Raw genomic sequence first — 26,210 nt, forward strand, 5'->3', positions numbered from 1 at the left:
AGAGAAAGAAAACAACACCTTTCGTAACAAAACTCTCACACGTGTTCCATTATTTTATCATATAATCAATTTGAGGTTAGGACACTCTTTTGTTTCATTTTTATTGCCTCAGAAATCCAAGACTTTGTGAAGTATTTGGAATAAGTCTTGTAAACCAGATATTTACAGAATAAATCAGAATTTATCTGCAAAGGAGATAAAAATGATGTTTTTAACCAAGGAATCACTATACAAGTATGACTATAAAACACCACGAGTAGAATGGCTTCACTGAAACTCTGAATTTTTTTTTTTTTTTCTGGTTCTCACATTCGTATTGGGAGCCATGGGAGGGGCCTCCTCTGTCAGTGGAGGTGCTCAGTTTCTTCAGCCACTCCAAGCTGGGGCTCTGGGAATCCTGGGGGTGGCTGGGCACATCGGGCATGTTCCCATCATTGCGGATGGGCATTGGGTGGTTGTAGGGTGTGACCTCGTTGATCATGATGACGTACTTGGTGTAGGGGCTGAGTGGGGGCAGAATTACAGCTAGGCTCCTGATGATGAAGGACACAACCAGCACCAGCTCCTTGGCCCAGGCATTCTTGAGGAAGGCGCTGAGTCTCGCCACCATCTTGGTCTCGACAGCTGAAACTCTGAATTTTAATTTTCAGTATTTTCACAGTTTCCAGGTGGGTTAATGACATTCAAAAAAATTGTGGTGGTAAAATATACACAATGCTAAATGTATCATTTTAACCATTTTTAAGTGTACAGTCTATGGCATTAAGCACATCCACAATGCTGTGCAACAATCACAGTGACATTTTTGAAGATTACTCAAGTTAAATTTAAAATGGAGCATTCAACTTACGAAATCATTGTATCTAAAAACTACGTATTTTCAAAAGATTTTCCAAAACCTTTTTCTGATTGGTTGTTCTTTAAAAGGGTACAAAAAGCAGAAAAAATAGAAATTACAGGAATGTAGAAGTTATTATACTGGATCAGGTCCATATGAAGTAATATGATATAGTCAGGGGTGGGGGTGTGTGGCATCATTCAGATGTATGTTTCAATCCTGGCTTCAATACTTAACTGTTGTGTGACCTTGGGTAAGTTACATAAGCAATGACACTCATTTTCTTCATCTGTAAAATGAAGATACTACCTACAGCAAAGAGCTGATGTAAGCACTAAGTTATGTGAGTCACCTAGCATGGTATCTGTCACAGAGCAGTTGCTAAATGTCAATTCTGCTTTTCCTTTCTTTAAAACAAGGTGGTTATATTAGTAAGTGGTTCTCAATCCAGGGTAATCTCCTTTCATCCAGGGCCTCTGAAAATATGAGGGGATCGTTTTTTGTCACAATAGCTGGTTAGATACTTGGAGGGGGGCTATGCTGAACCTCATGCAAAGAATTATTCCCCCTAAAATGCCAACGGCACTCCCTTCTGAGAAACACAAAATGATGTATAAGATTCTCTCTGGATCTAAAACTATTAGGTTGGTGCCAAAGTAACTGCAGTTTCTGAATATGACCTGACCTAAGAGGCACTGACTAACACTAACATGAAGCTGCCTAGGAGAGGAGTGTCTCAAGTTCTGAGTGTAACGAAAAGAGTAGAGTCAGAAGAGTGAGTCTTGGCCTTGTGACTCAGCAAATAAATTTACAACCTCTCTAAATTTGTTTCTTCAATAGTAAAATAAAGATACCTTCCCTGTTAGCTCAGAGTTCTTGTGAGGCGCAAAGGAAAAGCATATGGAATATTATGTAAAGAGAATGATTCTACACAAAGTATTTTTAAAACAGTATTATGATGGGCCCAATTCCCAACTCTAGTTTGCCCCCATAACATGTCAATATTTAAGGACAAATTAGTCTTAATCTCTTTCTCAACTGTAGATTTTTAATAAATAAAAGACATTTCTTGAGGTAACCAGAAATTTGTGTATGGAATAGATTTCGGAGGACATTATAAAATTATATTAATTTTCTTAGGTGTAGGACAGTTAAACAGATGAATTTCTTTACTCTTAGAAGATGTATGCTTAGGTATGGAGGAGCAAACTGTGATACCTGCTGCTTATTTTCACAAGGTTCAATTAAAACAAAAATCACATACATATAGACATAAAGCAAATTTAATAAAATATTAACAATTATTGAGTCTAAGCAGAGGATATACAGATGCTGGTTGTATTATAATTTCATCTTTTCTGTATGTTGGGAAATTTTCCTAGTGGAAAGTTGGAAAAATGTTATTTATAGGTGGTCTTTATGAATGAGATACAGATGTAGTCAGGATTTGAATTTTGAGGACTTGGACTGTACAACTGGGAATTTCATTCATTGGTAGTTAAATTGAATAAGAGGATTTGATTAACACCACTATGACATTGCTTTTTTGGCCACTGTAAGTTAGCTGACATTTAAACTACCTTTTTAAAAAACAAACAAACAAAAACCATACAGCTTCCAGAAAAATGTAGCAAAGACTCTAGTCTCTGTTAAATATTGGAAGACTTTTAGTAAGAATTTAATAAATGCTCAATAAATGATTCAGAAATAAGACTGTTTAAATGTGCAATGTGCAATTATATAATCCGGACCTCATTATATAAAGGCTCTGCTGTGTTGCTGTTTTTATCATTTGCACTTTTTCTCTTAGATAAAATATTTAAAAACCACACTTTTACCAATATACTTCTGATGTTTCATTTTAAATTATGTGGATTTACTTCAAGCAGAAATAAAAGTGTGCTTCATAAAGTGATAGTGGCCTTTAGTTTTTGTCTTGCTGTCTTTTCAGCAAGCCTGGGAAACAAGCCTCTTGACAAAACCGTGTGTTCATTGTTTCCGAGACAAAAGACTACAGCACAGCATGCATATTCTATGCTGGTGTAATTAGTACCTCAAATATTAACAAAACTTGAACTGCTGAGAATGGTGCTGAATAGCTAATTGTCCAATCATATTATAAAAGGAAATGAATACTGTTAACCAAAACACACAATAAAATACTAACACCTTTAAATGATTTACAAAATATATCAAACTACAAAAGGAATCATATGCATAACATGTAAAAAGACAACACTGAAATGTTTTGTATACAATATTTTATTTAGCTCCTATAATCTGATAGAAAATTCCTCCAAATCTCCTTTAGATAGAAATACATAAACTCATCATTTTCAGTGCTTTTAAATGTCTTGTTTGCTTGCTTTAAAAATCTACAAAATAGTTTTTAGTATTTTTTAAATCAGATTTTTATGACAGAACAAAGAGATGATTGAAAAATAATTTCTCAAACATTAATTTGGGAGAGTCAAGCAACATTCAACGTTGAGATTTTTCAAATCTGCTAGTCCTTTCATAGCACACAGCAGTGGCAGGGTTTTACGTAGGAGCTGGGCAGAGTTACGGAGTTCATTACCAAATAGGTGAAAGGCTGTTAACTCTGAAGTCTCATTAATAGCTAAGAAAAGCACTTGCTATAAGGAATTATTCTTAAATATGTGCTACTATTACATCATGAATTTAAAGATATGCTTTTTGTTTAAATGTATCTAAGCTCCTAAATAACATGCCATAAATATGACAACTAATATATAGAAGAGACTTAAGACTTGGATTTTGTTATTGGAAAAAAAACTGGTGAAGTATATATACGTAGAAATCAGTATTAAATTTATTTTAGGCCCCAAAATTTGACAAAACAACCTTCACTCCTCTAAAATTCCTGTTTCCTGATATCTTTCATTCCACAATTCCAAAGAATACTTCTGCACTCAACAGAACAGGGAAAAGAAAGAGAAAATAGAAAAAGAAACAACAGCAGAAGGTTTTGTTAAGTTGTAGTCCTATACATAAGTAACTCCATCCTTAACAGTTATAATGAGAATGGCAGCATTTTGGAACTATTATGAACCTTAGGGAAACCTAGTCAACTTGCTTGTTGTACAGATAAGTAAAATAGGGCTCAAAGATAACGAGTTCTTGCTATAAATCACTAGCAGTGATTCTCAGTTTTGTGGTCTTCCCATTGCACCACACTGTCTCCCGGCATATAGAAGTTCTGGGAATACAGGAATATGACTCATACAGAAATGATGTTTTTAAGTGTATAAAGTATATAGTATAATACTGACTATGTGATACAAGAGAACAAATCAATATTTCTATCGCTCAAAGCTTTAAACTGCCTAATAAGTTTTTGTTGGAGACAGAAAAAGTCTTTGAGATGTCAAACGCAAAAAGCAAACAACCTACCTAACAAAAAGCCCTTAAACACTAAGGTCTACGACTATTCATTCTACAATACTTAGCAAAAACTTAACTAAGCACCAGGGTACGATAAATTCTCATTCTCACAGTGCCATATAATTGGCATTCATAGGGCTTATCAAAATAGCAATTTTACATTTATTCACACTGATCTGATTCATTCTGGTAACCGCCACCAGCCTTAAGGACATTTTGGTCACTAATCTATCACCAGTACCTAGCATAGTACATGAAACAGTGGAAGCACTCAGTGAATGAACACACCAAAAGAGCCCTACTGCTCTCATTGACTGATTTTATAACAAATAAATACAATGGAAAGTGGTAACTATAGTAAGTGTTATGTAGGAAAGCAAGAGGCTATAAAAACTTAGGTGTTAACTTAATCGAGGGAGGAGCCAGCAGGGAGGCTGAAGAGGAAAAAGCTTATGCAAAGGCTCAAGGTAGCACTGAAATAAAATGCAGTGAGTGGGGCAATGCCCTGAGATAAAATGGAGAGGTAAGCAGCAGCCAGTCTACAATGGCTTTGCTGGTCAGGTTAAGGAGGCCTGGACAGGTTAAGGGAAACGGCTTTGCTGGTCAGGTTAAGGGAAACCATTTATTTTAAGGGTGTGGTGAGGAAGTGATTGTAACATAACCATATCTGCTATTTAGAAACATCTAGTTACAGAAGGGAGACCAGCATGGCTATAGAATAACCAGGTAGGAGACTGCTGAAATAGCAAAGGCAAGATGATTTCAAGAGATATTTAAAAGTAAAACCTCAAGACTTAACTGATGGATGGGGAGGTAGAAAGGTCAAAGAGGGGAGTATTAGAAGACACCTTGGTTTCTCAACTGTTTACTAGATGGTGGGTGGTGCCAGTTCTTAAAACAGGGAACACCAGAAGAGGACCAGGTCTGGATGGGGAAGATGGTGAGTTCAGTTTAGACACCAGAGGAATTGGGAACTGAAGGACATGACCTTTCATACATACGTGGAACACTTAGATGAGCAAATTGGCAGAGAAAGGAAGAGATAACTAATCATGAGAATCTGCATATATTTCCCAGATAAGTTTTGAATTCAGGGTCAAAGTAAATAATTGTATGTAATTGTCTCTTTTATAGTTGAATCCAATCATTCATCTTCAGGATACTATCTTCTCACAATGTCAGCTCACAAATCTACATTAAAGATCCCCACAATGGGTGGCAAGGATTGGGGACCTCTGCGTTTTTCACTGTTCTAACTAGTTGCCTTATGAGGGAATCAGATAGCTGATAAGATAAAGACTGGATGTTTAGAAATGAACGTTTTGCTAGACTAGGCTAAGAGGAGACTACCATGTTCCATATATGGATGAGTCCCTGAATAATAATGGGAAAGAGGGAAGAGTAATTCCCAAATTTGAAGCATTTGGATGCTTCAAATTTCTAACGTCTCCTACACCTAATTAACTTGCAAGGTGCAAAATGGAAACAATGGCACACGTTCTTCATTTCCATATTTAAAAAAACTTTCACTCACTCTGGATGGCTAGCACTCTAATGCACAGGACAATGTTGATGAGAATGAATGGGATCACAGATTTAAGCCACTAGATTAGGATTTTAAAAGTACAGCCTCTCTAGAGGCAAACCAGCAGTATACAAATGATGTGGTGCTGGTACATCTCAAAGAGACTTTTTTTTTTTTTTTGAGACAAAGTCTCACTCTGTCACCCAGGCTGGAGTGCAGTGGTGTGATCTCGGCTCACTGCAACCTCTGCCTCCCAGTTTCAAGCAATTCTCATGCCTCAGCCTGCCAAGTAGCTGGAATTACAGGTGTGTGCCATCACACCTGTCTAATTTTTTTTTTGTATTTTCAGTAGAGACGGGGTTTCATCATGTTGGCCAGGCTGGTCTCAAGCTCCCAACCTCAGGTGATCCGCCCACCTTGGCCTTCCCAAGTGCTGAGATTACAGGCGTGAGCCACTGTGCCTAGCTGTCAAAGTGACATATTGTATCACCATGTAACTAAGTCTCATGTTCAAATGACATGTTGGGAAATAGCATCACTTGAGCTAAATTATCCGATTAACTAAAATAATACATGTTTGGCATTTAGCTCAGTGCTGGCAGATAATTAGCATTCAACGAATGTTACCATTCATTCCATGCTGCCACTGGGTCAAAATATATTTTCCATATTGGCATAAATTATGCAAACTGTAAAGAGTCTGAATGAAAGAAAGGACTCCTATATAAATTATCTGGATTTTCATTTTTCAAAAATGATAAAGAAGGGAAAGGCATTGTTAAAACTCAGCTTAAAATGTACTAGACAAAGTGCCATCACCGTGCGATGTAACATATGTACATATGGTACTGTATTTCAACAGTAGGAGGAAAAAAACTGTATCTAATGATCAAAGAAAAAAGGATATACTCACTTGTCAACTGAGCTTTGGATAATTTTTCACTACAGCTATAACCATGACTGCTTTGCTGTAGCTTTAGCCATTCCTGGGCTTGGAACAGGTAGAGTTTAGCTTCTTTTCCAACAGCTACTGCTATGTTGTTGATTCTGACACACAGAAGAGCATGGTCACCTTGACATTAAAACAAAAATTATCAACTAGTTTGGTCTTATATGAAACTGAGACATGAGGACAACTCAACACCTCTACTTACCAAAATGGAAATTTAAAAAGCACAATTCTTCTTAAATCTCGCTTAACTAGGTAAATCACATCAGAATGAACACCACATTTAGAAGCAAGAGATTATTCAAATGAACGTGTGGTATTTCCTTGAAATTCAGCTGATAACTGATAATATTTCACTCAATAAACAGCAAATATCTAGGGTATTTGGACAATTCACTGTATTACAATTTTTGCCTCACTTTACAACCACTTGTTTTACATTTTATTCATAATCTATAGAAATGTCCCACCAGGACTGTAAACTAGTTCAACCACTGTAGAAGACAGTGTGGCAATTCCTCAAGGATCTAGAACTAGAAATATCATTTGACCCAGCCATCCCATTACTGAGTATATACCCAAAGGATTATAAATCATTGCTGCTACAAAGACACAAGCACACGCATGTTTATTGCAGCACTGTTCACAATAGCAATGACTTGGAACCAACCCGTATGTCCATCAATGATAGACTGGATTAAGAAAATATGGCACATACACACCATGGAATACTATGCAGCCATAAAAAAAGGATGAGTTCATGTCCTTTGTAGGGACATAGATGAAGCTGGAAACCATCACTCTGAGCAAACTATCGCAAGGACAGCACATGTTCTCACTCATAGGTGGGAATTGAACAAAGAGAACATTTGGACACAGGGTGGGGAACACCACACACCAGGGCCTGTCGTGGGGTGAGGGGAGAGGGGAGGCATAGCATTAGGAGATATACCCAATGTAAATGACAAGTTAATGGGTGCAGCAAACCAACATGGCACATGTATACATATGTAACAAATCTGCACAATGTGCACATATCCTCTAGAACTTAAAGTATAATAAAAGAAAAAAATTAAAATTAAAATTAAAAATTAAAGTCCCACCAAAGTTTCTGTTTTTCAATATGACATAGGTGTTAATGTTTAATTATACTCTTAATATAAAAAATAAACATAGCTAATAGCAGGAAAGTTTAAATGTATGTGTTCTGGAGTAGACACATTATATCTAAAACAAAATTTGGTATCTATGACTTTTACAAAAGAACTTTCAAGGGCTGGGCACAGTGGCCACACCCATAATCCCAGCACCTTTAGGAGGTCAAGGTGGGAGGATCACCAGTCCAAGAGTTTGAGACCAGCCTGGGAAACAAAGTGAGATCCTGTTGCTATTAAAAAAAAAAAAAAAAATTATCTAGGCTTGGTGGCTGAGCCTGTAGTCTCAGCTACTCGAAAGGCTGAGATGGGAGGATGGCTTTAGCCTGGGAATCTGAGGCTGCAGTAAGCTTTGATTACACCACTGCGCTCCAGTCTGGGTGACAGAACAACACTCTTTTTTGGGCCAGTGTTACTCTGTCACTCAGGCTGGAGTGCAGTGGCGTAATCTCCACTCACTGCAATCTCTACCTCCCAGGTTCAAGCGATTCTGCTGCCTTAGCTTCCTAAGTAGGAGTTGCTGGGATTACAGGCATGTGCCACCACACCCGGCATCACCACATCCAGCTAATTTTTGTATTTTTAGTAGAGACAGGGTTTCACCATGTTGGCCAGGTTGGTCTTTTTTTTTTTTAATTTTTTGAGACAAAGTCTTGCTCTATTGCCCAGGATGAAGTGCAATGGCACGATCTCAGCTCACTGCAACCTCCATCTCCCCGGTTCAAGCGATTCTCCTACCTCAGCCTCCCAAGTAGCTGGGATTACAGACACCTGCCATCATGCCCGGCTAATTTTTATATTTTTGTAGAGACGGGTTTCACCATGATGGCCAGGCTGGTCTTTAACTCCTGACCTCAGGTGATCTGCCCACCTCAGCCTCCCAAAGTGCTGGGATTACAGGCATGAGCCACCGCGCGTGGCCGCCAGGTTGGTATTGAACTCCTGATCTCAAGTGATCTGCCCGCCTCTGCTCCAAAAGTGCTGGGATTACAGGCATGAGCCACCCACCGAGTCTGGCTTCTTTTTTTAAAAAAAGAACTTTCAGAATAATATACGTTGTAAGATGAATACAGAATGAACCTGGTTGCACACACCAACTACATTTAAGGCCCAGAACAAAAATGGCAATAAGTTAGTGCCTCTAAGGAAAGGGATTCTGGGTCAAAAGAGCTAAGACAGGAGACTATTTTTCATTTTAAGATCTTCTGTTCTCCTGGAAATTTTTTTTTTCTATGCTTTTGTTACTATAATTACCACTTTTATCAAACATTTTAAATATATTTAAATATACAGTGTATATATCAAATAATGTGAAAATCTCTTACATATTTTGAACAGTCTTAAAAGTGACTCTGAGGCCCAATTAACACTGTAAATTGCATTCTGAGTTACAGTTCATTATTTCAGTATAGTTTTTGCATTATTATTTTACTGAATTGGGATTCATGAAAATTGGTAATAACTATATATGATTTTATACATATGAAAGAGAATGAATGTACTTGAAACACCTTATCCCCAATCTGTCTTGAGAAATCCGAATTTAGTACATGTTTCTCCTCCACGTTTACCAGATGATCATCATGAACTATGAGGAAGTCCAAGTCTCTCTGCTGGTCCTAAGTAATAACCCATGTCTTCTATATATCCCAGATTTTCCAACACTGTCCACATTGTGCCATTTAAGACAGTGGCTGTCAATACTCAAAGTATGGTTACAGTCCGTTGATTGAGAAACTCAAAATGTGACCAAAAAATAATAAAATTGTTTCTAGTGTTTCTTCTTCATTCACCCAAAATATATTCCACATTGGATTATGAAAAACTGGGTTGCTGAACTCCTTTTCCTAGGTATCTTAAAAACTTCAAAAAAAAAAAAAAAAATTCAGGATCCCTTCCCTTTATTCCGTCAATTCTGCAATTTCCCAATACTTTAAATTCCTTTTCTCACCAAAGTAGTTCCTAGTTTCTATTATCTTCTCTTAAGAACATTTTCTAGGCCAATATTCTGATGTTCAACGTTGCATCTTTTAATGCTTAAGACTGTACAAATCAAAGTTCCTAATGTCGTCCAGGCAAATAATTATTTGAAATATAGCACTAGTCAAATTGACAGTACCAAGAAAAACACTTAAATTGTGAGGGTGCAAATGAGACCAAAATTAGAATGAATTGCAAATTCATTTATTGAAGGAATAATTACTGATATCTGAGGAAGATCAAAAGGTAATAATCAAATGCAGCTCTGATTTCAGAAGAGCCACACAGAACACAAAGTAGGGAGCTTCCAGAGCGCTACTTACATGCTTTTTCATCAGCCTAATTCTAGGCCTTACCGCCCACAGTAAATCTACTGCACTAGTAGCCAATTAACCAAACTGTTCAATATGACAACTACATTATCAAGTGTTTTACTTGGTTTACAAAACCACTGTGCTGCAAGCAGGTCTCAGCAAATTGATCTTAAAAAAAAAAAAAAAAAAAAAAAGGAAATTTAAGTTCCTTGTCTTAAATTCTCCCGTACGTCAGTGTACACAGTGCGGCCGAGACAGGAAGGAGCAAACGTGCTTCTCTGGGGGAAGGATCTGGAAAGATGCGGCCGACCAGTCATTTGCACATTCGCTTGCAAGGAGAGGGTTGGGGAAATGGAAACCGGCTTTCAGGTGCGGAACACGATCACTAGTGGCGGGAGGCCGCTGCCTTGGGCTGGGAAGCCGCACCAGCGGGGTTGGCAAGGAATGCATCCCACTATTCCCGGCAGCTGCAGCGACGCAGGAGGTCCAGGTGAGGCTGGGGAAGTCGCCGGCCTCGCCCAACGTGGCGGGGAGGGGCCGGGAAGGAGCGGCCCGCGGACCCCGCCGGCGGGATGGGCCACGCGCCTTCATCCCTCTCCCCACCCCCAAACCTACCATGGAACTCGAAGTGGCCGATGCGCTGGCCCTGGGCGTCCTGGGCCGCGGTGCTGCTGAAGCTGCCCCGCAGGGTCTTACCCTGGCTGCCCTGCGGCCACCAGCAGCACGTGAGGGCCACCGCCAGCAGCCGCAGCCCCCCCATGCCCGTCTCCCGCTCCTCACCGACGCCTCGGCACCCAACTACCCGCGGCTGCCCGCCCCACGTCGGCAGCTGGGGGAGGCGGGGTCGGCGCCGGAGACCTGCGGCTCTGGAGCCTGAGAACCAATGAGGCGGGCTGCTCTGCCACGAGCCAAAGACATTCACCAATCAGAGGCCGAAATGGGCGGCACGCGCAGATCCGAGCGTCCCATCACTCCCCGGCTTTTGACTAGTTCCCGCCTTTTTCTTTAATGAGGAATCAGTAGGATGTTGCTTCAGGTTACGGAAAACTCATCTCCCTCATCGCCTAGCACGTCTTGCTACTGAGCATGCGCGGGCGCGCTCGCACGAGTCCGCTTGGCCTTCGAGGGGCATGTGAGATTCGGAAAAACTTAAGATAACACAGGACAGGACTGTCTCTGGTCGAGAGAGAAAAACTCTCCCGCAAAGAAAAAATCGTGTTCCTATGCAGCTTTTCTTCCTCGGCGCCTGTATAACCGACAGGACGTGTCTGATTTAATGCCTCAAAGACACTTAGGTCCGCAAGACCACAGTTTAACGCATGACTTCTCTTGGCATCTCCAGTCGATTTTTCCTTCCTAGGTTCTCTGGCTTCTCGACTTTTATTATTCTCCGCCCCCCGCGCCCCGCGCCCCGCGCCCCGCGCCCCGCAGACCAGACCGCTGGGAATTGTAGCCGCCCCCAGCCCCCATTCAATCAATTCAATTACAAGTGTGGAGTAGCCCCTCTTCTGGTGAGGGTGGGAAGCAGCCACCACAGTCCTACTCGGTTCATCACTTTCTTGGCCTATGGCAAAGACCGTCTTTACAGTCTTCATTCTAATTGGCTACAGTCCATCTCTATCCTACAGGCACAGAAAAGCTGTAGGAAACAATTTGCTGCAAAAGGTTCTCATGGCTCTCCAGCCTCTCAAATGTCCATTTTTTTTTCTCATCTCCATCCTCACCGCCGTCGGTTTCCTGAACACTCCCAAGTTCTCCCTTCTAGGCCTTATCACTCCCTGATCCCTCTGGCTGGAATACTTCTGCTTATTCCAATACTGGACCTCTTCACCTTCCTTTTCCTCCTTTACTCCTCCTTCCCAAGGCACTTTAAGAAGCCTTTCTCAAACCCCTAAGTCTGTAGTAGCTGCCCCTGGCACCAGAATCCCTTACTTCCCTATCAGAGCACTCAGTCACTGTACTGTAAGTATCCATTCATGTGTCTGAAATCTCCGCCTCTACTGTCAGCTCCAGCTGATCAGCGACTATACTTTTTTTTTTTTTTTTTTTTTGAGACGGGGTTTCGCTCTGCTCAGACTGGAGTGCAATGGCTCGATCTCGGCTCACCGGAACCTCTGACTCCCGGGTTCAAGCGATTCTCCCGCCTCAGCCTCCCGAGTAGCTGGGATTGCAGTCATGCGCCACCACACCCGGCTAATTTTGTATTTTTAGTAGAGATGAGATTTCTCCCTGTTGATCAGACTGGTCTCGAACTCCCGCCCTCAGGTGATCTGCCCGCCTTGGCCTCCCAAAGTGCTGGGATTACAGGCGTGAGCCACCGTGCCCTACCTGTCTTAATGAAAGTGAGGCAGGAGAATAGGGCCTGGGGGCAGGGAACCTAAGGCCTTTTCACACCTAGAACTAAATTTAAAGAAAAACCCTAACTTTCCACCCTAAGTAACAAAAGGACCACAGGCTATGCCCTTTGCAAATCCCCACCTTTTCTGGAGGCAGATAAGAAATTGGCTGTCCCTACCCAAGCAGACTGATTGCCAGCTGAGTCTTCGTTTGCATAGAAGCGCAACTTTGTAACACTGTAACATTGCTTTTTGCAGCCAATCAGATGTTTGCACAGGAGTGTGACCTTTGTAACTCCACTTCAGACTCTGACTCGTTGCTTTCTGCAAGGATTCAGACCTATTGGGGGCCACCACTTTATTTACATGAGGTGAGCTCCAAGTGACCAGTGGGAAACCTCTAGAGGGTATTTGGACCCAAGATGATTATGTATCCAGGTCCTTCTGCGCTGCTCGGGAGGCTCCCATACTGTGGAGTGTATTTTCATTTTCTTTTTTTGAGACAGTCTCCTTCTGTCACCCAGGCTGGAGTGCAGTGGCACAATCTCGGCTCACTGCAACCTCCGCCTCCCAGGTTCAAGTGATTCTCCTGCCTCAGCCTCCAGCTGGGATTACAGGTGCGCACCACCACACCCGGCTAATTTTGGATTTTTAGTAGAGACTGGGTTTCACTATGTCGACCAGGCTGGTCTCCAACTCCTGACCTCAAGAGATCCTCCCATCTCGGCCTCCCAAAGTGCTGGGATTACAGGTGTGAGCCACCGCGCCCAGCCATGTACTTTCATTTTCAGTAAATTTCTGCTTTTGTTCTTTTGTTGCATCATTCTTTCCTTGCTTTACTGTGCCTTTTGTCCAATTCTTTGTTCAAAATGCCAAGAACCTGGACAACTTGCAGTCAAGACCCTCCACAGGTAACAAAAGTAGGAACTCAAAATTATTTCATGAATAAATGTATATAAATGATTTTCATTTAACAACAAGCTTCTATAACATATAAGCAAGTTCTCATAACAGACCTCACCATTTAGAAAAAAAAAAATATTGAGGGACCACCTCCTACCATATACCCAGCATTTTCAGTATTTCTGGCTGAATATGCTGGAAGTATTAATATTTTGGGATTTAAAAAACTGCAAGGGTTCTTTGTTATAAAAGTAATCCATGTGTCTCAGAAAAAAATTCACAGTCAAAATTATATAAAGTGGGCTGGGTGCGGTGGCTCACGCCTGTAATCCCAACACTTTGGGAAGTGAGGTGGGTGGATCACCTGAGGTCAGGAGTTCAAGACCAGCCTGGCTAACATGGTGAAAACTCATCTCTACTAAAAATACAAAAACTAGCCAGGTGTGGTATGCACCTGTAATCCCAGCTACTTGGAGGCTGAGATGGGAGAATCGCTTGAACCTGGGAGGCAGAGGTTGCAGTAAGCCAAGATTGTGGCACTGCACTCCAGGCTGGGCAACAGAGCGAGACTCTGTCTCAAGAAAACAAAAGCATATAAAGTAAAAATTAAACTCCCCATTTCCTCCTTTCCCTTCCCATATCTCATCCCCAAAGGTAACTTATTTTAAGAGTTTAGGGTGAATCCTTTCAAGTAAGTCACAAATACCACAAAAATATGTGGTATTTGTAAACCAAGGAAAGGAATAAAATTGGTCCTGAAGAAAAATCATAACATAGGCCTTGAATGCTGTTAGGCCTCTCCTATCTTTTCTTTCTTCTCAATCAACTTGGTTTTTCTCACTGTGAAGACAGGCTTTTTGGCTCCTCAGTTACTTTAAAAGAACATGGCCACCAAAAAATTGCAGCTTTGTAGGACCTCAGAGTTCAAGTAGAGTAACCAGACTATACTAGCACCTTAGTTGAATTCTAAATCCCAAGAAGAGGCTTCAGTTGGCTTAGAGTCAGCCAGATTCCATTCTGTGGCCTGCCTGGGTCAACTTGGGGAGATCATAAAGGATGGTGGGGGGAGGAGTCTGGTCAGAAAAAAACTGTACATATCGACTGCAGTATATTTTGGTCTTCATTCCATGTTGGTGCATTCTTTTTAAAGGCTATAAAACAGTCTACTGCATTTAAAAGTTAGAAGACATTATACACATTTAGATTATTTCCAGTGTTTCATTATTGCAAGCAATATAGCAATGAACAATTATTTACATTATACATCATGGAATTCGGGGGGTCATAGAATATGAACATTTGAAATTTTCATATATATTTCATATATATTACCACTTTGCCCTATAAAAAGGGCAAGGTATATATGTGATGTGATACTTCCACATATATACCTGTACTAGACGTTTCCATTCGTTTTCAGCTTTGCCAAACATTTTTCCCAAACATGTTGAGGAAAGAAAAGATATTTATTTATCTATTTGACAATATTTAATGGTCATTTATTTTGTACCAAGTCTCTGAGGACATGCAATTACAGCAGAAAACAAAACAAACCCCCTGACCCCATGGAACACTAAACAGAGGGCAGTTACATCAATGTAAATGTTGAGTGCTAGGAAGGAAAATAAAGAAGTGTAAGATGATTCGGCAGGTTTGGGCAGAGCTCGCTATTTTAATTGTGGTGGTCAATAGGATGCCATTCAAGCTGAAAACGGAAGTAAGGGTAAAAACTGGGCAGACATCTGGGGAAAGGCCATCCAGGTCCCAGGGAAGTAGCATGCCTGGCACATTCAATGAAGAGCAAGGAGGGTGGGGAGGCTGGGGCAGAGTGAGCAAAGGGGAGAATAGGATAATATATCAGGGTAGGACCTAGGGAATATCGTTATCATGATTGCAAGCCTTCTGCACTGTCTGTAATAATATTATTATTTTTTGAGACGGAGTTTCGCTCTTGTTGCCTAGGCTGGAGTGTAATGGTGAAGTCTCAGCTCACTACAACCCCTGCCTTCCAGGTTCAAGCGATTCTCCTGCCTCAGCCTCCCGAGTAGCTGGGATTACAGGCGTCCGCCATCACGCCCGGCTAATTTTTGTATTTTCAGTAGAGACAGAGTTTCACCATGTTGCCCAAGCTGGTCTCGAACTCCTGACCTCAGGTGATCCGCCCATCTCGGCCTCCCAAAGTGCTGGGATTACAGGCGTAAACCACCGCGCCCGGCCTGTAATAATATTAACAACAGCAAAAGATCATTTTGCAGGCCAGGCACGGTGGCTCACACCTGTAATCCCAGGACCTTGGGAGGCTGAGGAGGGAGATTGGCTGGATCCCAGGAGCTCGAGACCAGCCTGGGCAAGTGGGCGAAACCCATCTCTACCAAAAATTAGGCGGGCGTGGTGGCGCACGACTGTATTCCTAGCTACTCAGGAGGCTGAGGTGGGAGGATTGCTTGAGCCCCATTGGTCGACGCTGCAATGAGCCGTGATCGCGCCACCGCACTCCAGCTTGGGTAACATAGCGAGACCCTGTCCCCGCCCGGCTAAAAAAAAATCATTTTGAAATTGCAACCTCCCATCTCCATCTGTAACAACTCCCCGTTCTCAGCTCAACTGATAAGTAACCTCTAGATATGGCTGTAGTACAAGAATGAAAGGAGGTACTCATTCATAAATCTGATCCATAGTGGTGGCATTTCCGGGAAAAACGTTCCATACCCCCACCATACCGGCGACCCTATTTGCACCTGGCTGACCAGGCAATGGGAGAAAGGAGCAGCGCCTGCGCGGTGTTGAGCGCGGCCCCGCCCAGCCCGCTAGTGGGCGGGGAGAAATTGGCCACAGAGTAGTCTCCGGAAGCTGCCGCTGGCTACCCTGTTAACGTGTCCCGCGAGTGAGGCGCGTCGCAAAAGGTCGCGGCGGAACTTCCCTGCGCTTTTCAGACCATACGCTTTACGGTATTAGGCATTGCTGAGCTGGGAGATGTCGGCAGCGGGTTGGGAGGAACCGTGGGGTCCTCCCGGCGGCTTTGCGAAGCGGGTCCTGGTGACCGGCGGTGCTGGTTTCATGTAGGTAATGGCCAAGCAGTGGCTCCCCAGAAACCCCAACCTTTTCCCGCAGCTCTGCTTGCCCTAGGCAATTTGGGTCCAGCTTTGAGGGGTCCTTATTCTGATGGGAGGGTCCTAATGCACGACCTAGACCAGCTTTTCTCTCCCTGGCGTGCAAAGAAGTGGTTCCTTTGAAACTGTGACTTCTTTAAAACGCCTCTTCCAAATCTGTGTTACTCTTGCCCTTCTGTGGCCCGAGGTGCTCACCACGTCTCTCCTTGAGTGCGTGCAAGTTACCCTAAGTTGCTCACCGACTGCTTCCCACCCCCATCCTAGAGCACCCCCACCCCACGGTGGGCCCTGTACACATAGGCACCCCAAAAACGATTTGAGGATTATAATAGGACATCCAAACATTTACACATCCACTGTTGACACCCTTTTCTTCCTCAGACCCACATTCGATCAGCAAGCCCTCTCTGCTTCCAAAGTATATCCTTACGGCGACCACTTCCCACCACTTTCCCCTTTCCACCCTAGCGCATGTTTACCGTCATCTTTTGCCTAGACTGCTGCTGTAGCCTCCTGGTTGGCCATAACTGCGTCCACGCATGTTTCTTTAAAGCCTGTTGCTCACATACAAGTCAGTGTTTCTTAATCAGGTCATGTTAGGAGCAGGATTTTACTTCAGTGGTTCCTGCCACACTTAGAATAAAGCCCGAACTCTACCATATGTAGAAAACTCAAGTGCCCAAGCCCTACTTTTGCAACGTGATCTGCTTTTCTGTACCTGCCATGCTTCCCCTCTTACAGTTCTTGGAACACACCAAGACACACACTTCTATCTTGAGGGCTTTGCACTTGCTTCCCCTTTCGTAAGGCTGTTTGCATCACTCAATTCCGGTTTTTATCCAGATATCACCTCCTCAGAGAGTTCTTACCTGACCACCATATCTAAAATAGCCTCTTTCCCAACTAGCACACTTACCTCTACCTGCAATTATATTGCGGATTTGTGTCTGCTTGTTTATTGTTTGTATCCCCACTCTAAAATGCAAACATGGTAAGGACAGAGACTACTGTTCACTCAGCACCTGGAAGAATGCCTGGCCCATTCTATATAAGTCTTTAGTCATTGTGGAATGGATGAATGCAAGAGTAATAAACAGGAAACTCTCCCATCCTCCCCTCAAGGAACTCTGTGTCTAGTGGAAGAAAAGGGAATGTGAGGATTCCTGTTTATGGCCATTTGCACATTAAATCACCCTTCTAATCTGACAAATCACTTGGGGGACAGCATCAGGCTGGCAAGTTTCACTTAATGAGAAAGAGGACTATGGGCATGAAAGGGTAATACTTGTGTGAGTGTGCAGGTCCGGGAAGGGGGCGACGTAGAAAGTGCTGTGAAAGGAATGCCAACTACAACTCCAAGTTCATAATTTGGTCAAGAGCTGCCCTTTCCTGGGAGCCCAACATTTTAAGTATATATGGTAAATCTGGTAGATCATTTCACTGAGATATGCCTCTGATTCCCCTTTAGGGTCCTCTGAAGCTCAGGACCCACAGTGGATATCCAACTCAGGATGGTTTCAGCTGTTACTAGCCTGGGAATCCTGGGTTCAGTCTAGAACCCTCCTGAGGATTCTAGTTTAACATTACCAAAATCTTATACCAAGAAATAGCAATTGCAGAAGTTACTATTAAATATAGACAACTGACTATGCTCATAGTAATTTAATTTTTACATACTTATATCTGCAGTTCCTGAAAAGGCATGCTATAGGCATGTACAGTTGTGCTGACTGGCTCCCATTTATCGTTCCACTTTACTCCACACTTGTGCATGTATGGATGGCATCATTTGGTTAAACTGACTTTTTTCCCTATACCCAGAACCAGTACGTTCTCTCTTCTACATAGTCTAAATGGAATGTAAAACTTTTGTTTATAGATACTGTTGAGAAGTTTGGTAAAAAGTTTGCTTGTGTGTATATTTAGTATAGTTATATTGTTTTCTGTTATCTTAGAAAAAAGTTAAAGTTATCTTTGAGTATTTTCCTAGTACTCAACATCTTAGGAAAATATTCAAGAGTTTAGGGAACTTAAAATTTTTCACTAACAAGATATACTTTTTTTTTTTTTAATAGTGCATCACATATGATTGTCTCTTTAGTGGAAGATTATCCAAACTATATGATCATAAATCTAGACAAGGTGAGTTTTATAAAAATGAGCTTCATGCACTGAAATTACATTTCAATTTATATTTTTTAAAAGTATTAGAATCCTGTCATGCTGATATTTTAATTTTTTATTTAGTCATTTTAGCAATTTAGAGGCTCTATATTATAATGTGCTTATGCTGTATTTAATCTTATATGTCAGTTTTTGAAACTTGCATTTCTTATGGTGGTCCACAAAGTAAAGTTTTTGTTTTGTTTTTTCAGTTGCTACCTTGCAAATGGACTTTTTGGATTTTCATTAAAAAAAAACTCTAAGAAAAATGTGTAAGGCAGTTTGGTGATTATAAGCCTTAATTGGATTTTTTTGTCTATTTTTTAATTGACATATCTTAGCTGTACTTGCTATGGGGCATATGGTGATGTTTTGATACATGTATACAATGTGTAATGATCACATCAGGGTAATTGGGACATCCATCATAAGAATAACCCTTAACTCTTATGAAGCTTTGCCTGACTTGCTATTAGGGACAGGAATTTTTTTCTATATCACCAATATACCAACAGTTTGAGGAATAGGTATAATAAATTCTAATATGTGTAACACAGGTGTAATTATTTTCAATCACTAATTCCTTTTCTGTAAGAAATGGTAAACTTTTCTAGCCACCAGTGGCTACAGGCAAATTTTGGCAGAAACATTTTTTTGTGTGTTTGTTTGAGATGGAGCCTTGCTCTGTCACCAGGCTGGGTTGCAGTGACACAATCTCAGCTCACTGCAACCTCCACCTCCCGGGTTCAAGCGATTCTCCTGCCTCAGCCTCCTGAGTAGCTGGGATTATAGGCACGCCACCAAGCCCAGCTAAATTTTGTATTTTTAGTAGAGATGGGGTTTCACCATGTTGGCCAGGATGGTCTCAATCTCTTGACCTTGTGATCTGCCTGCCTCAGTCTCCCAAAGTGCTGGGATTACAGGCATGAGCCACCACCCCCAGCCAGGAACATTTTCAAAGTAGAGATTTATGAAAAGGTTTTTGTTTTGTTTTTTGGTACTTTGAAAAGGTAACAAAATTACTTGTTTTTTACTTTTAAGATATCAGAAACTTAAAATGTGTAAAAACAGGCCAGCGCGGTGGCTCACGCCTGTAATCCCAGCACTTTGGGAGGCTGGGGCAGGCGGATCACGAGGTCAGGAGATCGAGACCATCCTGGCTAACACGGTGAAACCCTGCTTTTACTACAAAATACAAAAAATTAGCTGGGCCGTGGTGGCTGGTGCCGGTAGTCCCAGGTACTCCGGAGGCTGTAAAACCAGGGAGCAAACACACTTTAAGAGGACATATTCTTGTATTATAACCATTAACGTCTATAGTCTAAAATAAATTGGTATTTGATTGGAAAAGCTAATGTCACTTTTTGTATTGCCCCTTCTGTGCTCTCTTCTTTCAAGTTGGATTACTGTGCAAGCTTGAAGAATCTTGAAACCATTTCTAACAAACAGAACTACAAATTTATACAGGTATGAACATTTTCATGTAATTGTACTGTGACTCTTTAGTCATGCAGGGATTATAGTATCTTTGTACTTTACAAACCTGTGTAATATGAGCTTGAAAGGAACACTAATTAAAGGCCTTTTAAAAGATCAGGTAGTTAATTTCCAAAAGTACCATGTGCTCTAGAGGATACTAGTTTTGATTGACAACACATACAAATCTACGTGTGATTTTTGGTACCTTAGCAGATCTACCAGTAGCTGACTGAATTTACATGGTTTGTATTTTAGTTCCTCCCTAGTCTTTCCCTATGAAGGTTGATTGACTCTGGAAGTCTCATTTTTAGACAAATCCAAAGTATAAACCACAAGACCAGTTCAATAATTTGCAAAGGGAAATGTTATTGTCAAATGAAACTATTTAACTTATGATACATTGTTTTTTAAAGTTATGCTATAAACTTTTTAACTACAAAACTTAATATACTAACAACCATTTCATAATTCTGTGTGAAAGTATTTTCTTCAGCTATTGACAAATTGTCAAGAATACATATTTTTAGAAGAATTAAATGTACATGTAAACGTTAGAAGTACCATAATTTTACTTAATTGTGATAAAATGTGTTTTCAAAATATGATTCCAGTTGTTACACTATATTTTTTTGAGACAGAGTCTCGCTCTCTTGCCCAGGCTGGAGTGCAGTGGCATGATCTCGGCTCCCTGCGACCCCTGCCTCCTGGGTTCAAGCAATTCTCTTGCTTCAGCCTCCCTACTAGCTGGGATTACAGGCACCCGCTACCATGCCTAGCTAATTTTCATGTTTTTAGTAGAGACAGAGTTTCACCATGTTGGCCAGGCTGGTCTCAAACTCTGGACCTCAAGTGATCCACCCATCTCAACTTCCCAAAGTGCTGGGATTACAGGCGTGAGCCACTGCACCCTGCCTAAGATATATTTTAATAATGGTTATCTCAAAGGTTTTTTTAAAAATGCTAAAAAAAGTTTTCTCTTAATATAGTGGCCTTGGGTTGGCAAAAATGTTGTGGACAACAGTAGCATGGTACTTAGTAGTTGTTGGTGCTCTTTAAAATATTATTTGGAAAAATAATTTGAATTGAATATCTAATATCCTAAGATGCTGGAGAAATACATCATTGGTATACTTGTTTGAGCACTTAGTTGAATTTTCAAAACATTCCCTATTAAACAGGGAGGTGGGAGGTAGGGGGATGTTATAGTAAAAATGATTATGAATGAGAGTGCTCAATGAAACCTAACCCTTTCATGTTTGCTTTTTCATATAGGGTGACATATGTGATTCTCACTTTGTGAAACTGCTTTTTGAAACAGAAAAAATAGATATAGTACTACATTTTGCTGCGCAAACACATGTAGGTAAGCATTGTTTTATGTTACAGTTATGATTGGCAGTTCTTTCCCAGCCCCTGCCCCACTGCCCCCACCCACATACTTAATAATACTTATATTTGAAAGAGGATATATCATACTGTACTAGAAAAACAGCCACTGTGTCATCAATAAACTCAGCACTTTTTAGATACTTTTATTAGCATTGCAAGGCTGTATTAGTGAAATATAACCTTGAATGCTATCTGAAAACTTGAGTTGAACCAATTCAGGATAGTAAAGGGGAGCAATGGGGAGATGGGCCATCAACTGTATTTTTTACGTTGTTTTTCTTAAATTTTGTTGTGGTATGCAGATGAACATTATTTCTATCATTTTGTGAATTTTAGATATTTTCTAATAACTTGACAGTTTTATTATGAAATATATTTGAAAGCGTTTAGAAATACAGTCAAATAATGATAATGTGAGCACTCATGTATCTGTCACCTGAACAAAAGACAGAATGTTGCTGAATCCTCTTCAGTAGTAAGTACTACTGCTACCTATTACGAGATTTAAAGTTGTAATTTCCTTTGCTTTTCTCTACACTTTTGCTGTTGTGTGTATATATACATATATATACGTATATATATATTTATATATATACGTATATATATATAATATGACTTTTTTTGTTTTTTCAGAATCCCTGTAGATTCATCCATGGAGGCGGATATAGATATAGTTTGTTTTCAGTGTCATTCCAGTCTAAAAAATATATATATATACACCGTAGTTTACTTAATATACTTTATTCTTAATGGCCATTTGGGTTCTTTACACTTTGGAGCAACTTTGAACACTACTACCTTGAACATGTATCATGATACATAAATATACATTACATTTGGCTATATAACTGAGATAATAAGATCTGCATATTTCACGTTGAGATAATGTCAAACCATGTTCCAAAGTAATTATACCAACTTCCGCTCCTCCAGAAGTATGTGGCTTCCTGTTGCTCCAGATCTCACCAAAGCTTAGTTTTGTCAGTCTTTCCATTTTTGCCAATTTCAGTGCTGTGTAGTGGTGTCTCATGTTTCTAATTTGTATTTTCCCTGATTACTAATAAGATTAAGTACTTTTCATATGGTTTTTTGTAATTTGGATTTCTCCTTTGTGAAATGCTGTTGCAATCTTTTGTCCATTTTAAAATGGGATTGTTTACCTTTTTCTCATTGAAAGAGAAGTTTCAATAAGAAAAAATGGCAAGTAGAGTTTTTATATATTCAGGACACTAGTTCTTTGTCATTCTGTATGTTACAGATGCCTTCTACTCTGTATGGCCTATCTTCTCACTTTCTTGATAGTGTGTTTTGATGAACAGACGTTTTCAATGTCGGTGTAGTGAATGTGTGTTTTTTCCTTTATGCTTACCTCTTTTTCAGTTCTTAAATTCTCTCCTACCCCGAGGTCATGAAGATATATTTTTCTATATTATCTTTTCAAAGCTTTATAATTTTGTCTTTTACAATTAGATTTGTAATCCATCTGAAATTAATTATTATATAACACCAATTTCATGTGAATACCAATTGTTCCTGTACCATTTACTGAAAAGTTTACCAGTTCCTACCCTCTGTCATATCAAGTTTATTTTTGTATCTCTGTCTCTCTTCATTTGTCTCTGCCTGTCTGATACGCACTATATTGACAAATACAATGATTTCATGTCTGTTAAAGCAAATCTTTCTACTTGGTTAATGATAAAAGCAGTTGTGCACTTCTACCAGCAATTTATGAGATATTTGCCAACAGTTGCTGTGTCAGTTTTGTGGTTTTAGTTTTCCTGATGAAGTTAAAAACCTTTTCATTTGTTCATTGGACTATTCTCCCTCTCTTTCTTATTAGGATATCCTCTTTGGAAAAATTTCTATTTAAGTTTCGTGACCATTTCGTATTAGGTTGTCAGTTTTTTCCTTACAGATTTTATGTATTTTGGATTCAAGTCTTTTGCAGCTACATTTTTTTTTTTTTTTTTTTTTTTTGAGACCGAGTCTCACTCATTGCCCAGGCTGGAGTGCAATGGCACGATCTCGGCTTACTGCAACCTCTGCCTCCTGGATTCAAGCGATTCTCTTGCCTCAGCCTCCCGAGTAGCTGGGATTACAGGCATGCGCCACCACGCCTGGCTAATTTTGTATTTTTGGTAGAAATGGGGTTTCACCACATTGGCCAGGCTGGTCTCGAACTCCCAACCTCAGATGATCCACCCTACTCAAGTGATGCACCCACCTCAGCCTCCCAAAGTGCTGGGGTTACAGGCGTGAGCCACCACGCCCGGCCTTTTCCCATTTTTAATGGTATCTTATTATTAGTGAAAGTTCTTAATTTCAATGTGGGTTAAATTATCTGTACCTTTTTCGTTAGGGTTAGTGCTCTTTCTGTCTTGATTAAGAACTCGTTTCCTACCTCCAAGGTCATGGACATGTTGTCTTATAATTCTTTTCTTAAAAGTTACTGTTTTTCCTTTTACATTTAGATTTCTTCCCCATATCCATATCAATTTGACTCAAAATCATTTATTGAAAAGACTTGACTCTTCCTCATTGTCTCTTTTGTCATGGGTCAAGTGTTTTTATATGTATGCTTCTATTTCTCGGCTCTGTTCAATTCCGTTGGTCTTTGTCTGTGCTTATACTATTATCACACCATCTTAATTACTGTAGCTTTATAATAATGCTTTATACCAACAAAGCAAACCTCCCACCCTGTTGTTCCAAAAAACAACATTTGACATTTGACATTGTTGTTCCAAAAAAACAATCTTTGATATTGTTGATGTTTTCTTATGCGTGGTTTGTTTTCTATATAATGAATTTCTGGTCTTACCTTTATTATTTCATTATTTGTGCTTTGTTTAGGCTTACTTTCTATTCTTTTTTCTAATCTTTGGGATATATTTAGCTTATTAATTTTCACCTTTTCTCTAATATATACATTTTAGACTATGAATTTACTTCTAAATACTGCTTTATCTGAATCCCACAGATTTTCATATGTATTTTTTCCTTATCTTTTATTCTTAAGAGTTTGATTTCTTGCTGGCTGCGGTGGCTAACACCTGTAATCCTAGCACTTTGAGAGGCCAAGGCAGGTGAATCACTTGAGCCCAGGAGTTCCAGACCAGCCTGGGCAACATGGTGAGACCCTGTCTCTACAAAAAATAATAATAATAAATAAAACCCGGCATGATGGTGTGTGCCTGTAGTCCCAGCTACTTGGGAGGCTGAGGTGAGAAGATCTCTTGAGCCCAAGAGGCGAGGTTGCAGTGAGCTGAGATTGCACCCCTGCATTCCAGCCAGGGCAACAGAATGAGACCTTGTCTCAAAAAAGAAAAAAAAGAAAAAAAGAAGTTGATTTATTCTTTAATCCATGGGTTACTTAGACATGTATATCTTAATTTCCAAACATGTATGAATTTTCTTTTTCTTATTGAATTCTAGCTTAAATGTATATGATTAGATAACATACTCTATGATTGTAGTCCTTTATGCTACAACTTGCTTTTTGGCTCAGTATATGGTCACTTTCTGTAACTTGTATATGTATTGAAAAAAATGTTAATTTGCAAGCATTGGGTTCATTGTTCTTTACACATCCATTAGGTTAAGTTGGTTAATGATGTTCTTTAAATCTCTTGTGTATTTCTGGTGAATAGAACCTTTTATCCTTATGAAGTGATCTCTTTCCCCTGGTGATGTGTACTGCTTTAAAATCTGTTTTGTTTGACGTTAATATAGCTGTGTTACTTCCTTTTTGGTTAGTATTTTCATGATCCTTTTTCCATCTTTTTATTTCTCTAGCTTTACGGGTTAGCTGCATGTCTTGTAAACAACATGTATTTGGATTTTGATTTTTTTAAACCCATTCTGACCATCCTTGATATTTACCCTCAGTGTTTAGTTTGTTGCTATATTTGGATTTATTCCTACCATCTTACTGTGTGCTTTCTTTTCTCACCTGTTCTGTTTCCTTGGTTGCTGCTTACTTTTTTTTAAAAAAAAGAATTCTTCCTTTGTAAAAATTGTTTATTTTTTAAAAATTCTTGCTTACTTTTTTTAAGGACTTGACGGAGGAATTTTTCTTATTCTCTTTTTCTCCCTCTACTAGGTTGGAAATTATATGTTCTGTTGGTACTCTTGGAGTGGTTACCCTACAAATTACAGATGTGTAATTAGCTTATCAAAGTGTAAAGTTCATCAAAACCTTTGTCCTCTTCCCATTTAATTTCCAACTCCATTTTTAGCTATTTTTAACTCTGTTTTTATCTGTTTGTTTTGTTTTGTTTTTTAAGGCAGAGTCTTGTTCTGTCACCCAGGCTGGAGCGCAGTATTGTGATCTCAGCTCACTGCAACCTCTGCCTCCCAGGTTCAAGCAGTTCTCATGCCTCAGCCTCCCAGGTAGCTGAGATTACAGGCATGTGCCACCACGCCTGGCTTATTTTTTGTATTTTTAGTAGAGATAGGGTTTTGCCATATTGGCCAGACTGGTCTCAAACTCCTGACCTCAGGTGATCCACCCACCTGGGCCTCCCAAAGTGCTGGGATTATAGGCATTAGCCACCATGTCCAGCCTGGAATTTTAAATTGATCTTGTTTTTTTATTCCCACTAGATGTCATTATTACTACTTTATATAGTCAGTAGTCATTATATTAGGGGTTTACAAAAT

At 40.1% G+C, this 26,210-nt stretch overlaps 2 protein-coding genes and 1 pseudogene across 4 annotated transcripts in view; 1 reads left to right on the plus strand and 2 right to left on the minus strand.

Annotated features, from left to right (window-relative positions):
- LOC112425874 (NADH dehydrogenase [ubiquinone] 1 alpha subcomplex subunit 3 pseudogene) lies at positions 1–6,675 on the minus strand (annotated as a pseudogene).
- Positions 1–10,997, minus strand: part of LOC105477279 (G protein-coupled receptor 180) — a 30,495-nt gene extending 19,498 nt beyond the window's left edge. Inside the window, exons 1-2 of the mRNA XM_011733737.2 lie at positions 10,781–10,997; positions 6,682–6,840 (exon numbers count right to left, since the gene is read on the minus strand). Of these exons, the coding sequence (XP_011732039.2) occupies positions 6,682–6,840; positions 10,781–10,925 (304 nt within the window). The 5' untranslated portion in view covers positions 10,926–10,997. The remainder of the gene's footprint in view (positions 1–6,681; positions 6,841–10,780) is intronic.
- A 5,345-nt stretch (positions 10,998–16,342) lies between these two features.
- Positions 16,343–26,210, plus strand: part of LOC105477266 (TDP-glucose 4,6-dehydratase) — a 30,958-nt gene continuing 21,090 nt past the window's right edge. For 2 of the 3 annotated variants that reach the window (XM_011733708.2, XM_011733699.2), the window contains exons 1-4: positions 16,343–16,463; positions 18,590–18,656; positions 20,076–20,144; positions 21,429–21,519. In XM_011733708.2, coding sequence (XP_011732010.2) covers positions 16,378–16,463; positions 18,590–18,656; positions 20,076–20,144; positions 21,429–21,519 — 313 coding nt within the window. In that variant the 5' untranslated portion in view covers positions 16,343–16,377. Of the gene's footprint in view, positions 16,468–18,589; positions 18,657–20,075; positions 20,145–21,428; positions 21,520–26,210 lie in introns of all 3 variants that reach the window. The other variant, XM_011733717.2, reaches the window with a different exon arrangement.

This window comes from Macaca nemestrina, chromosome 16 (assembly GCF_043159975.1).
Source record: "Macaca nemestrina isolate mMacNem1 chromosome 16, mMacNem.hap1, whole genome shotgun sequence".
NCBI lineage: Eukaryota > Metazoa > Chordata > Mammalia > Primates > Cercopithecidae > Macaca > Macaca nemestrina.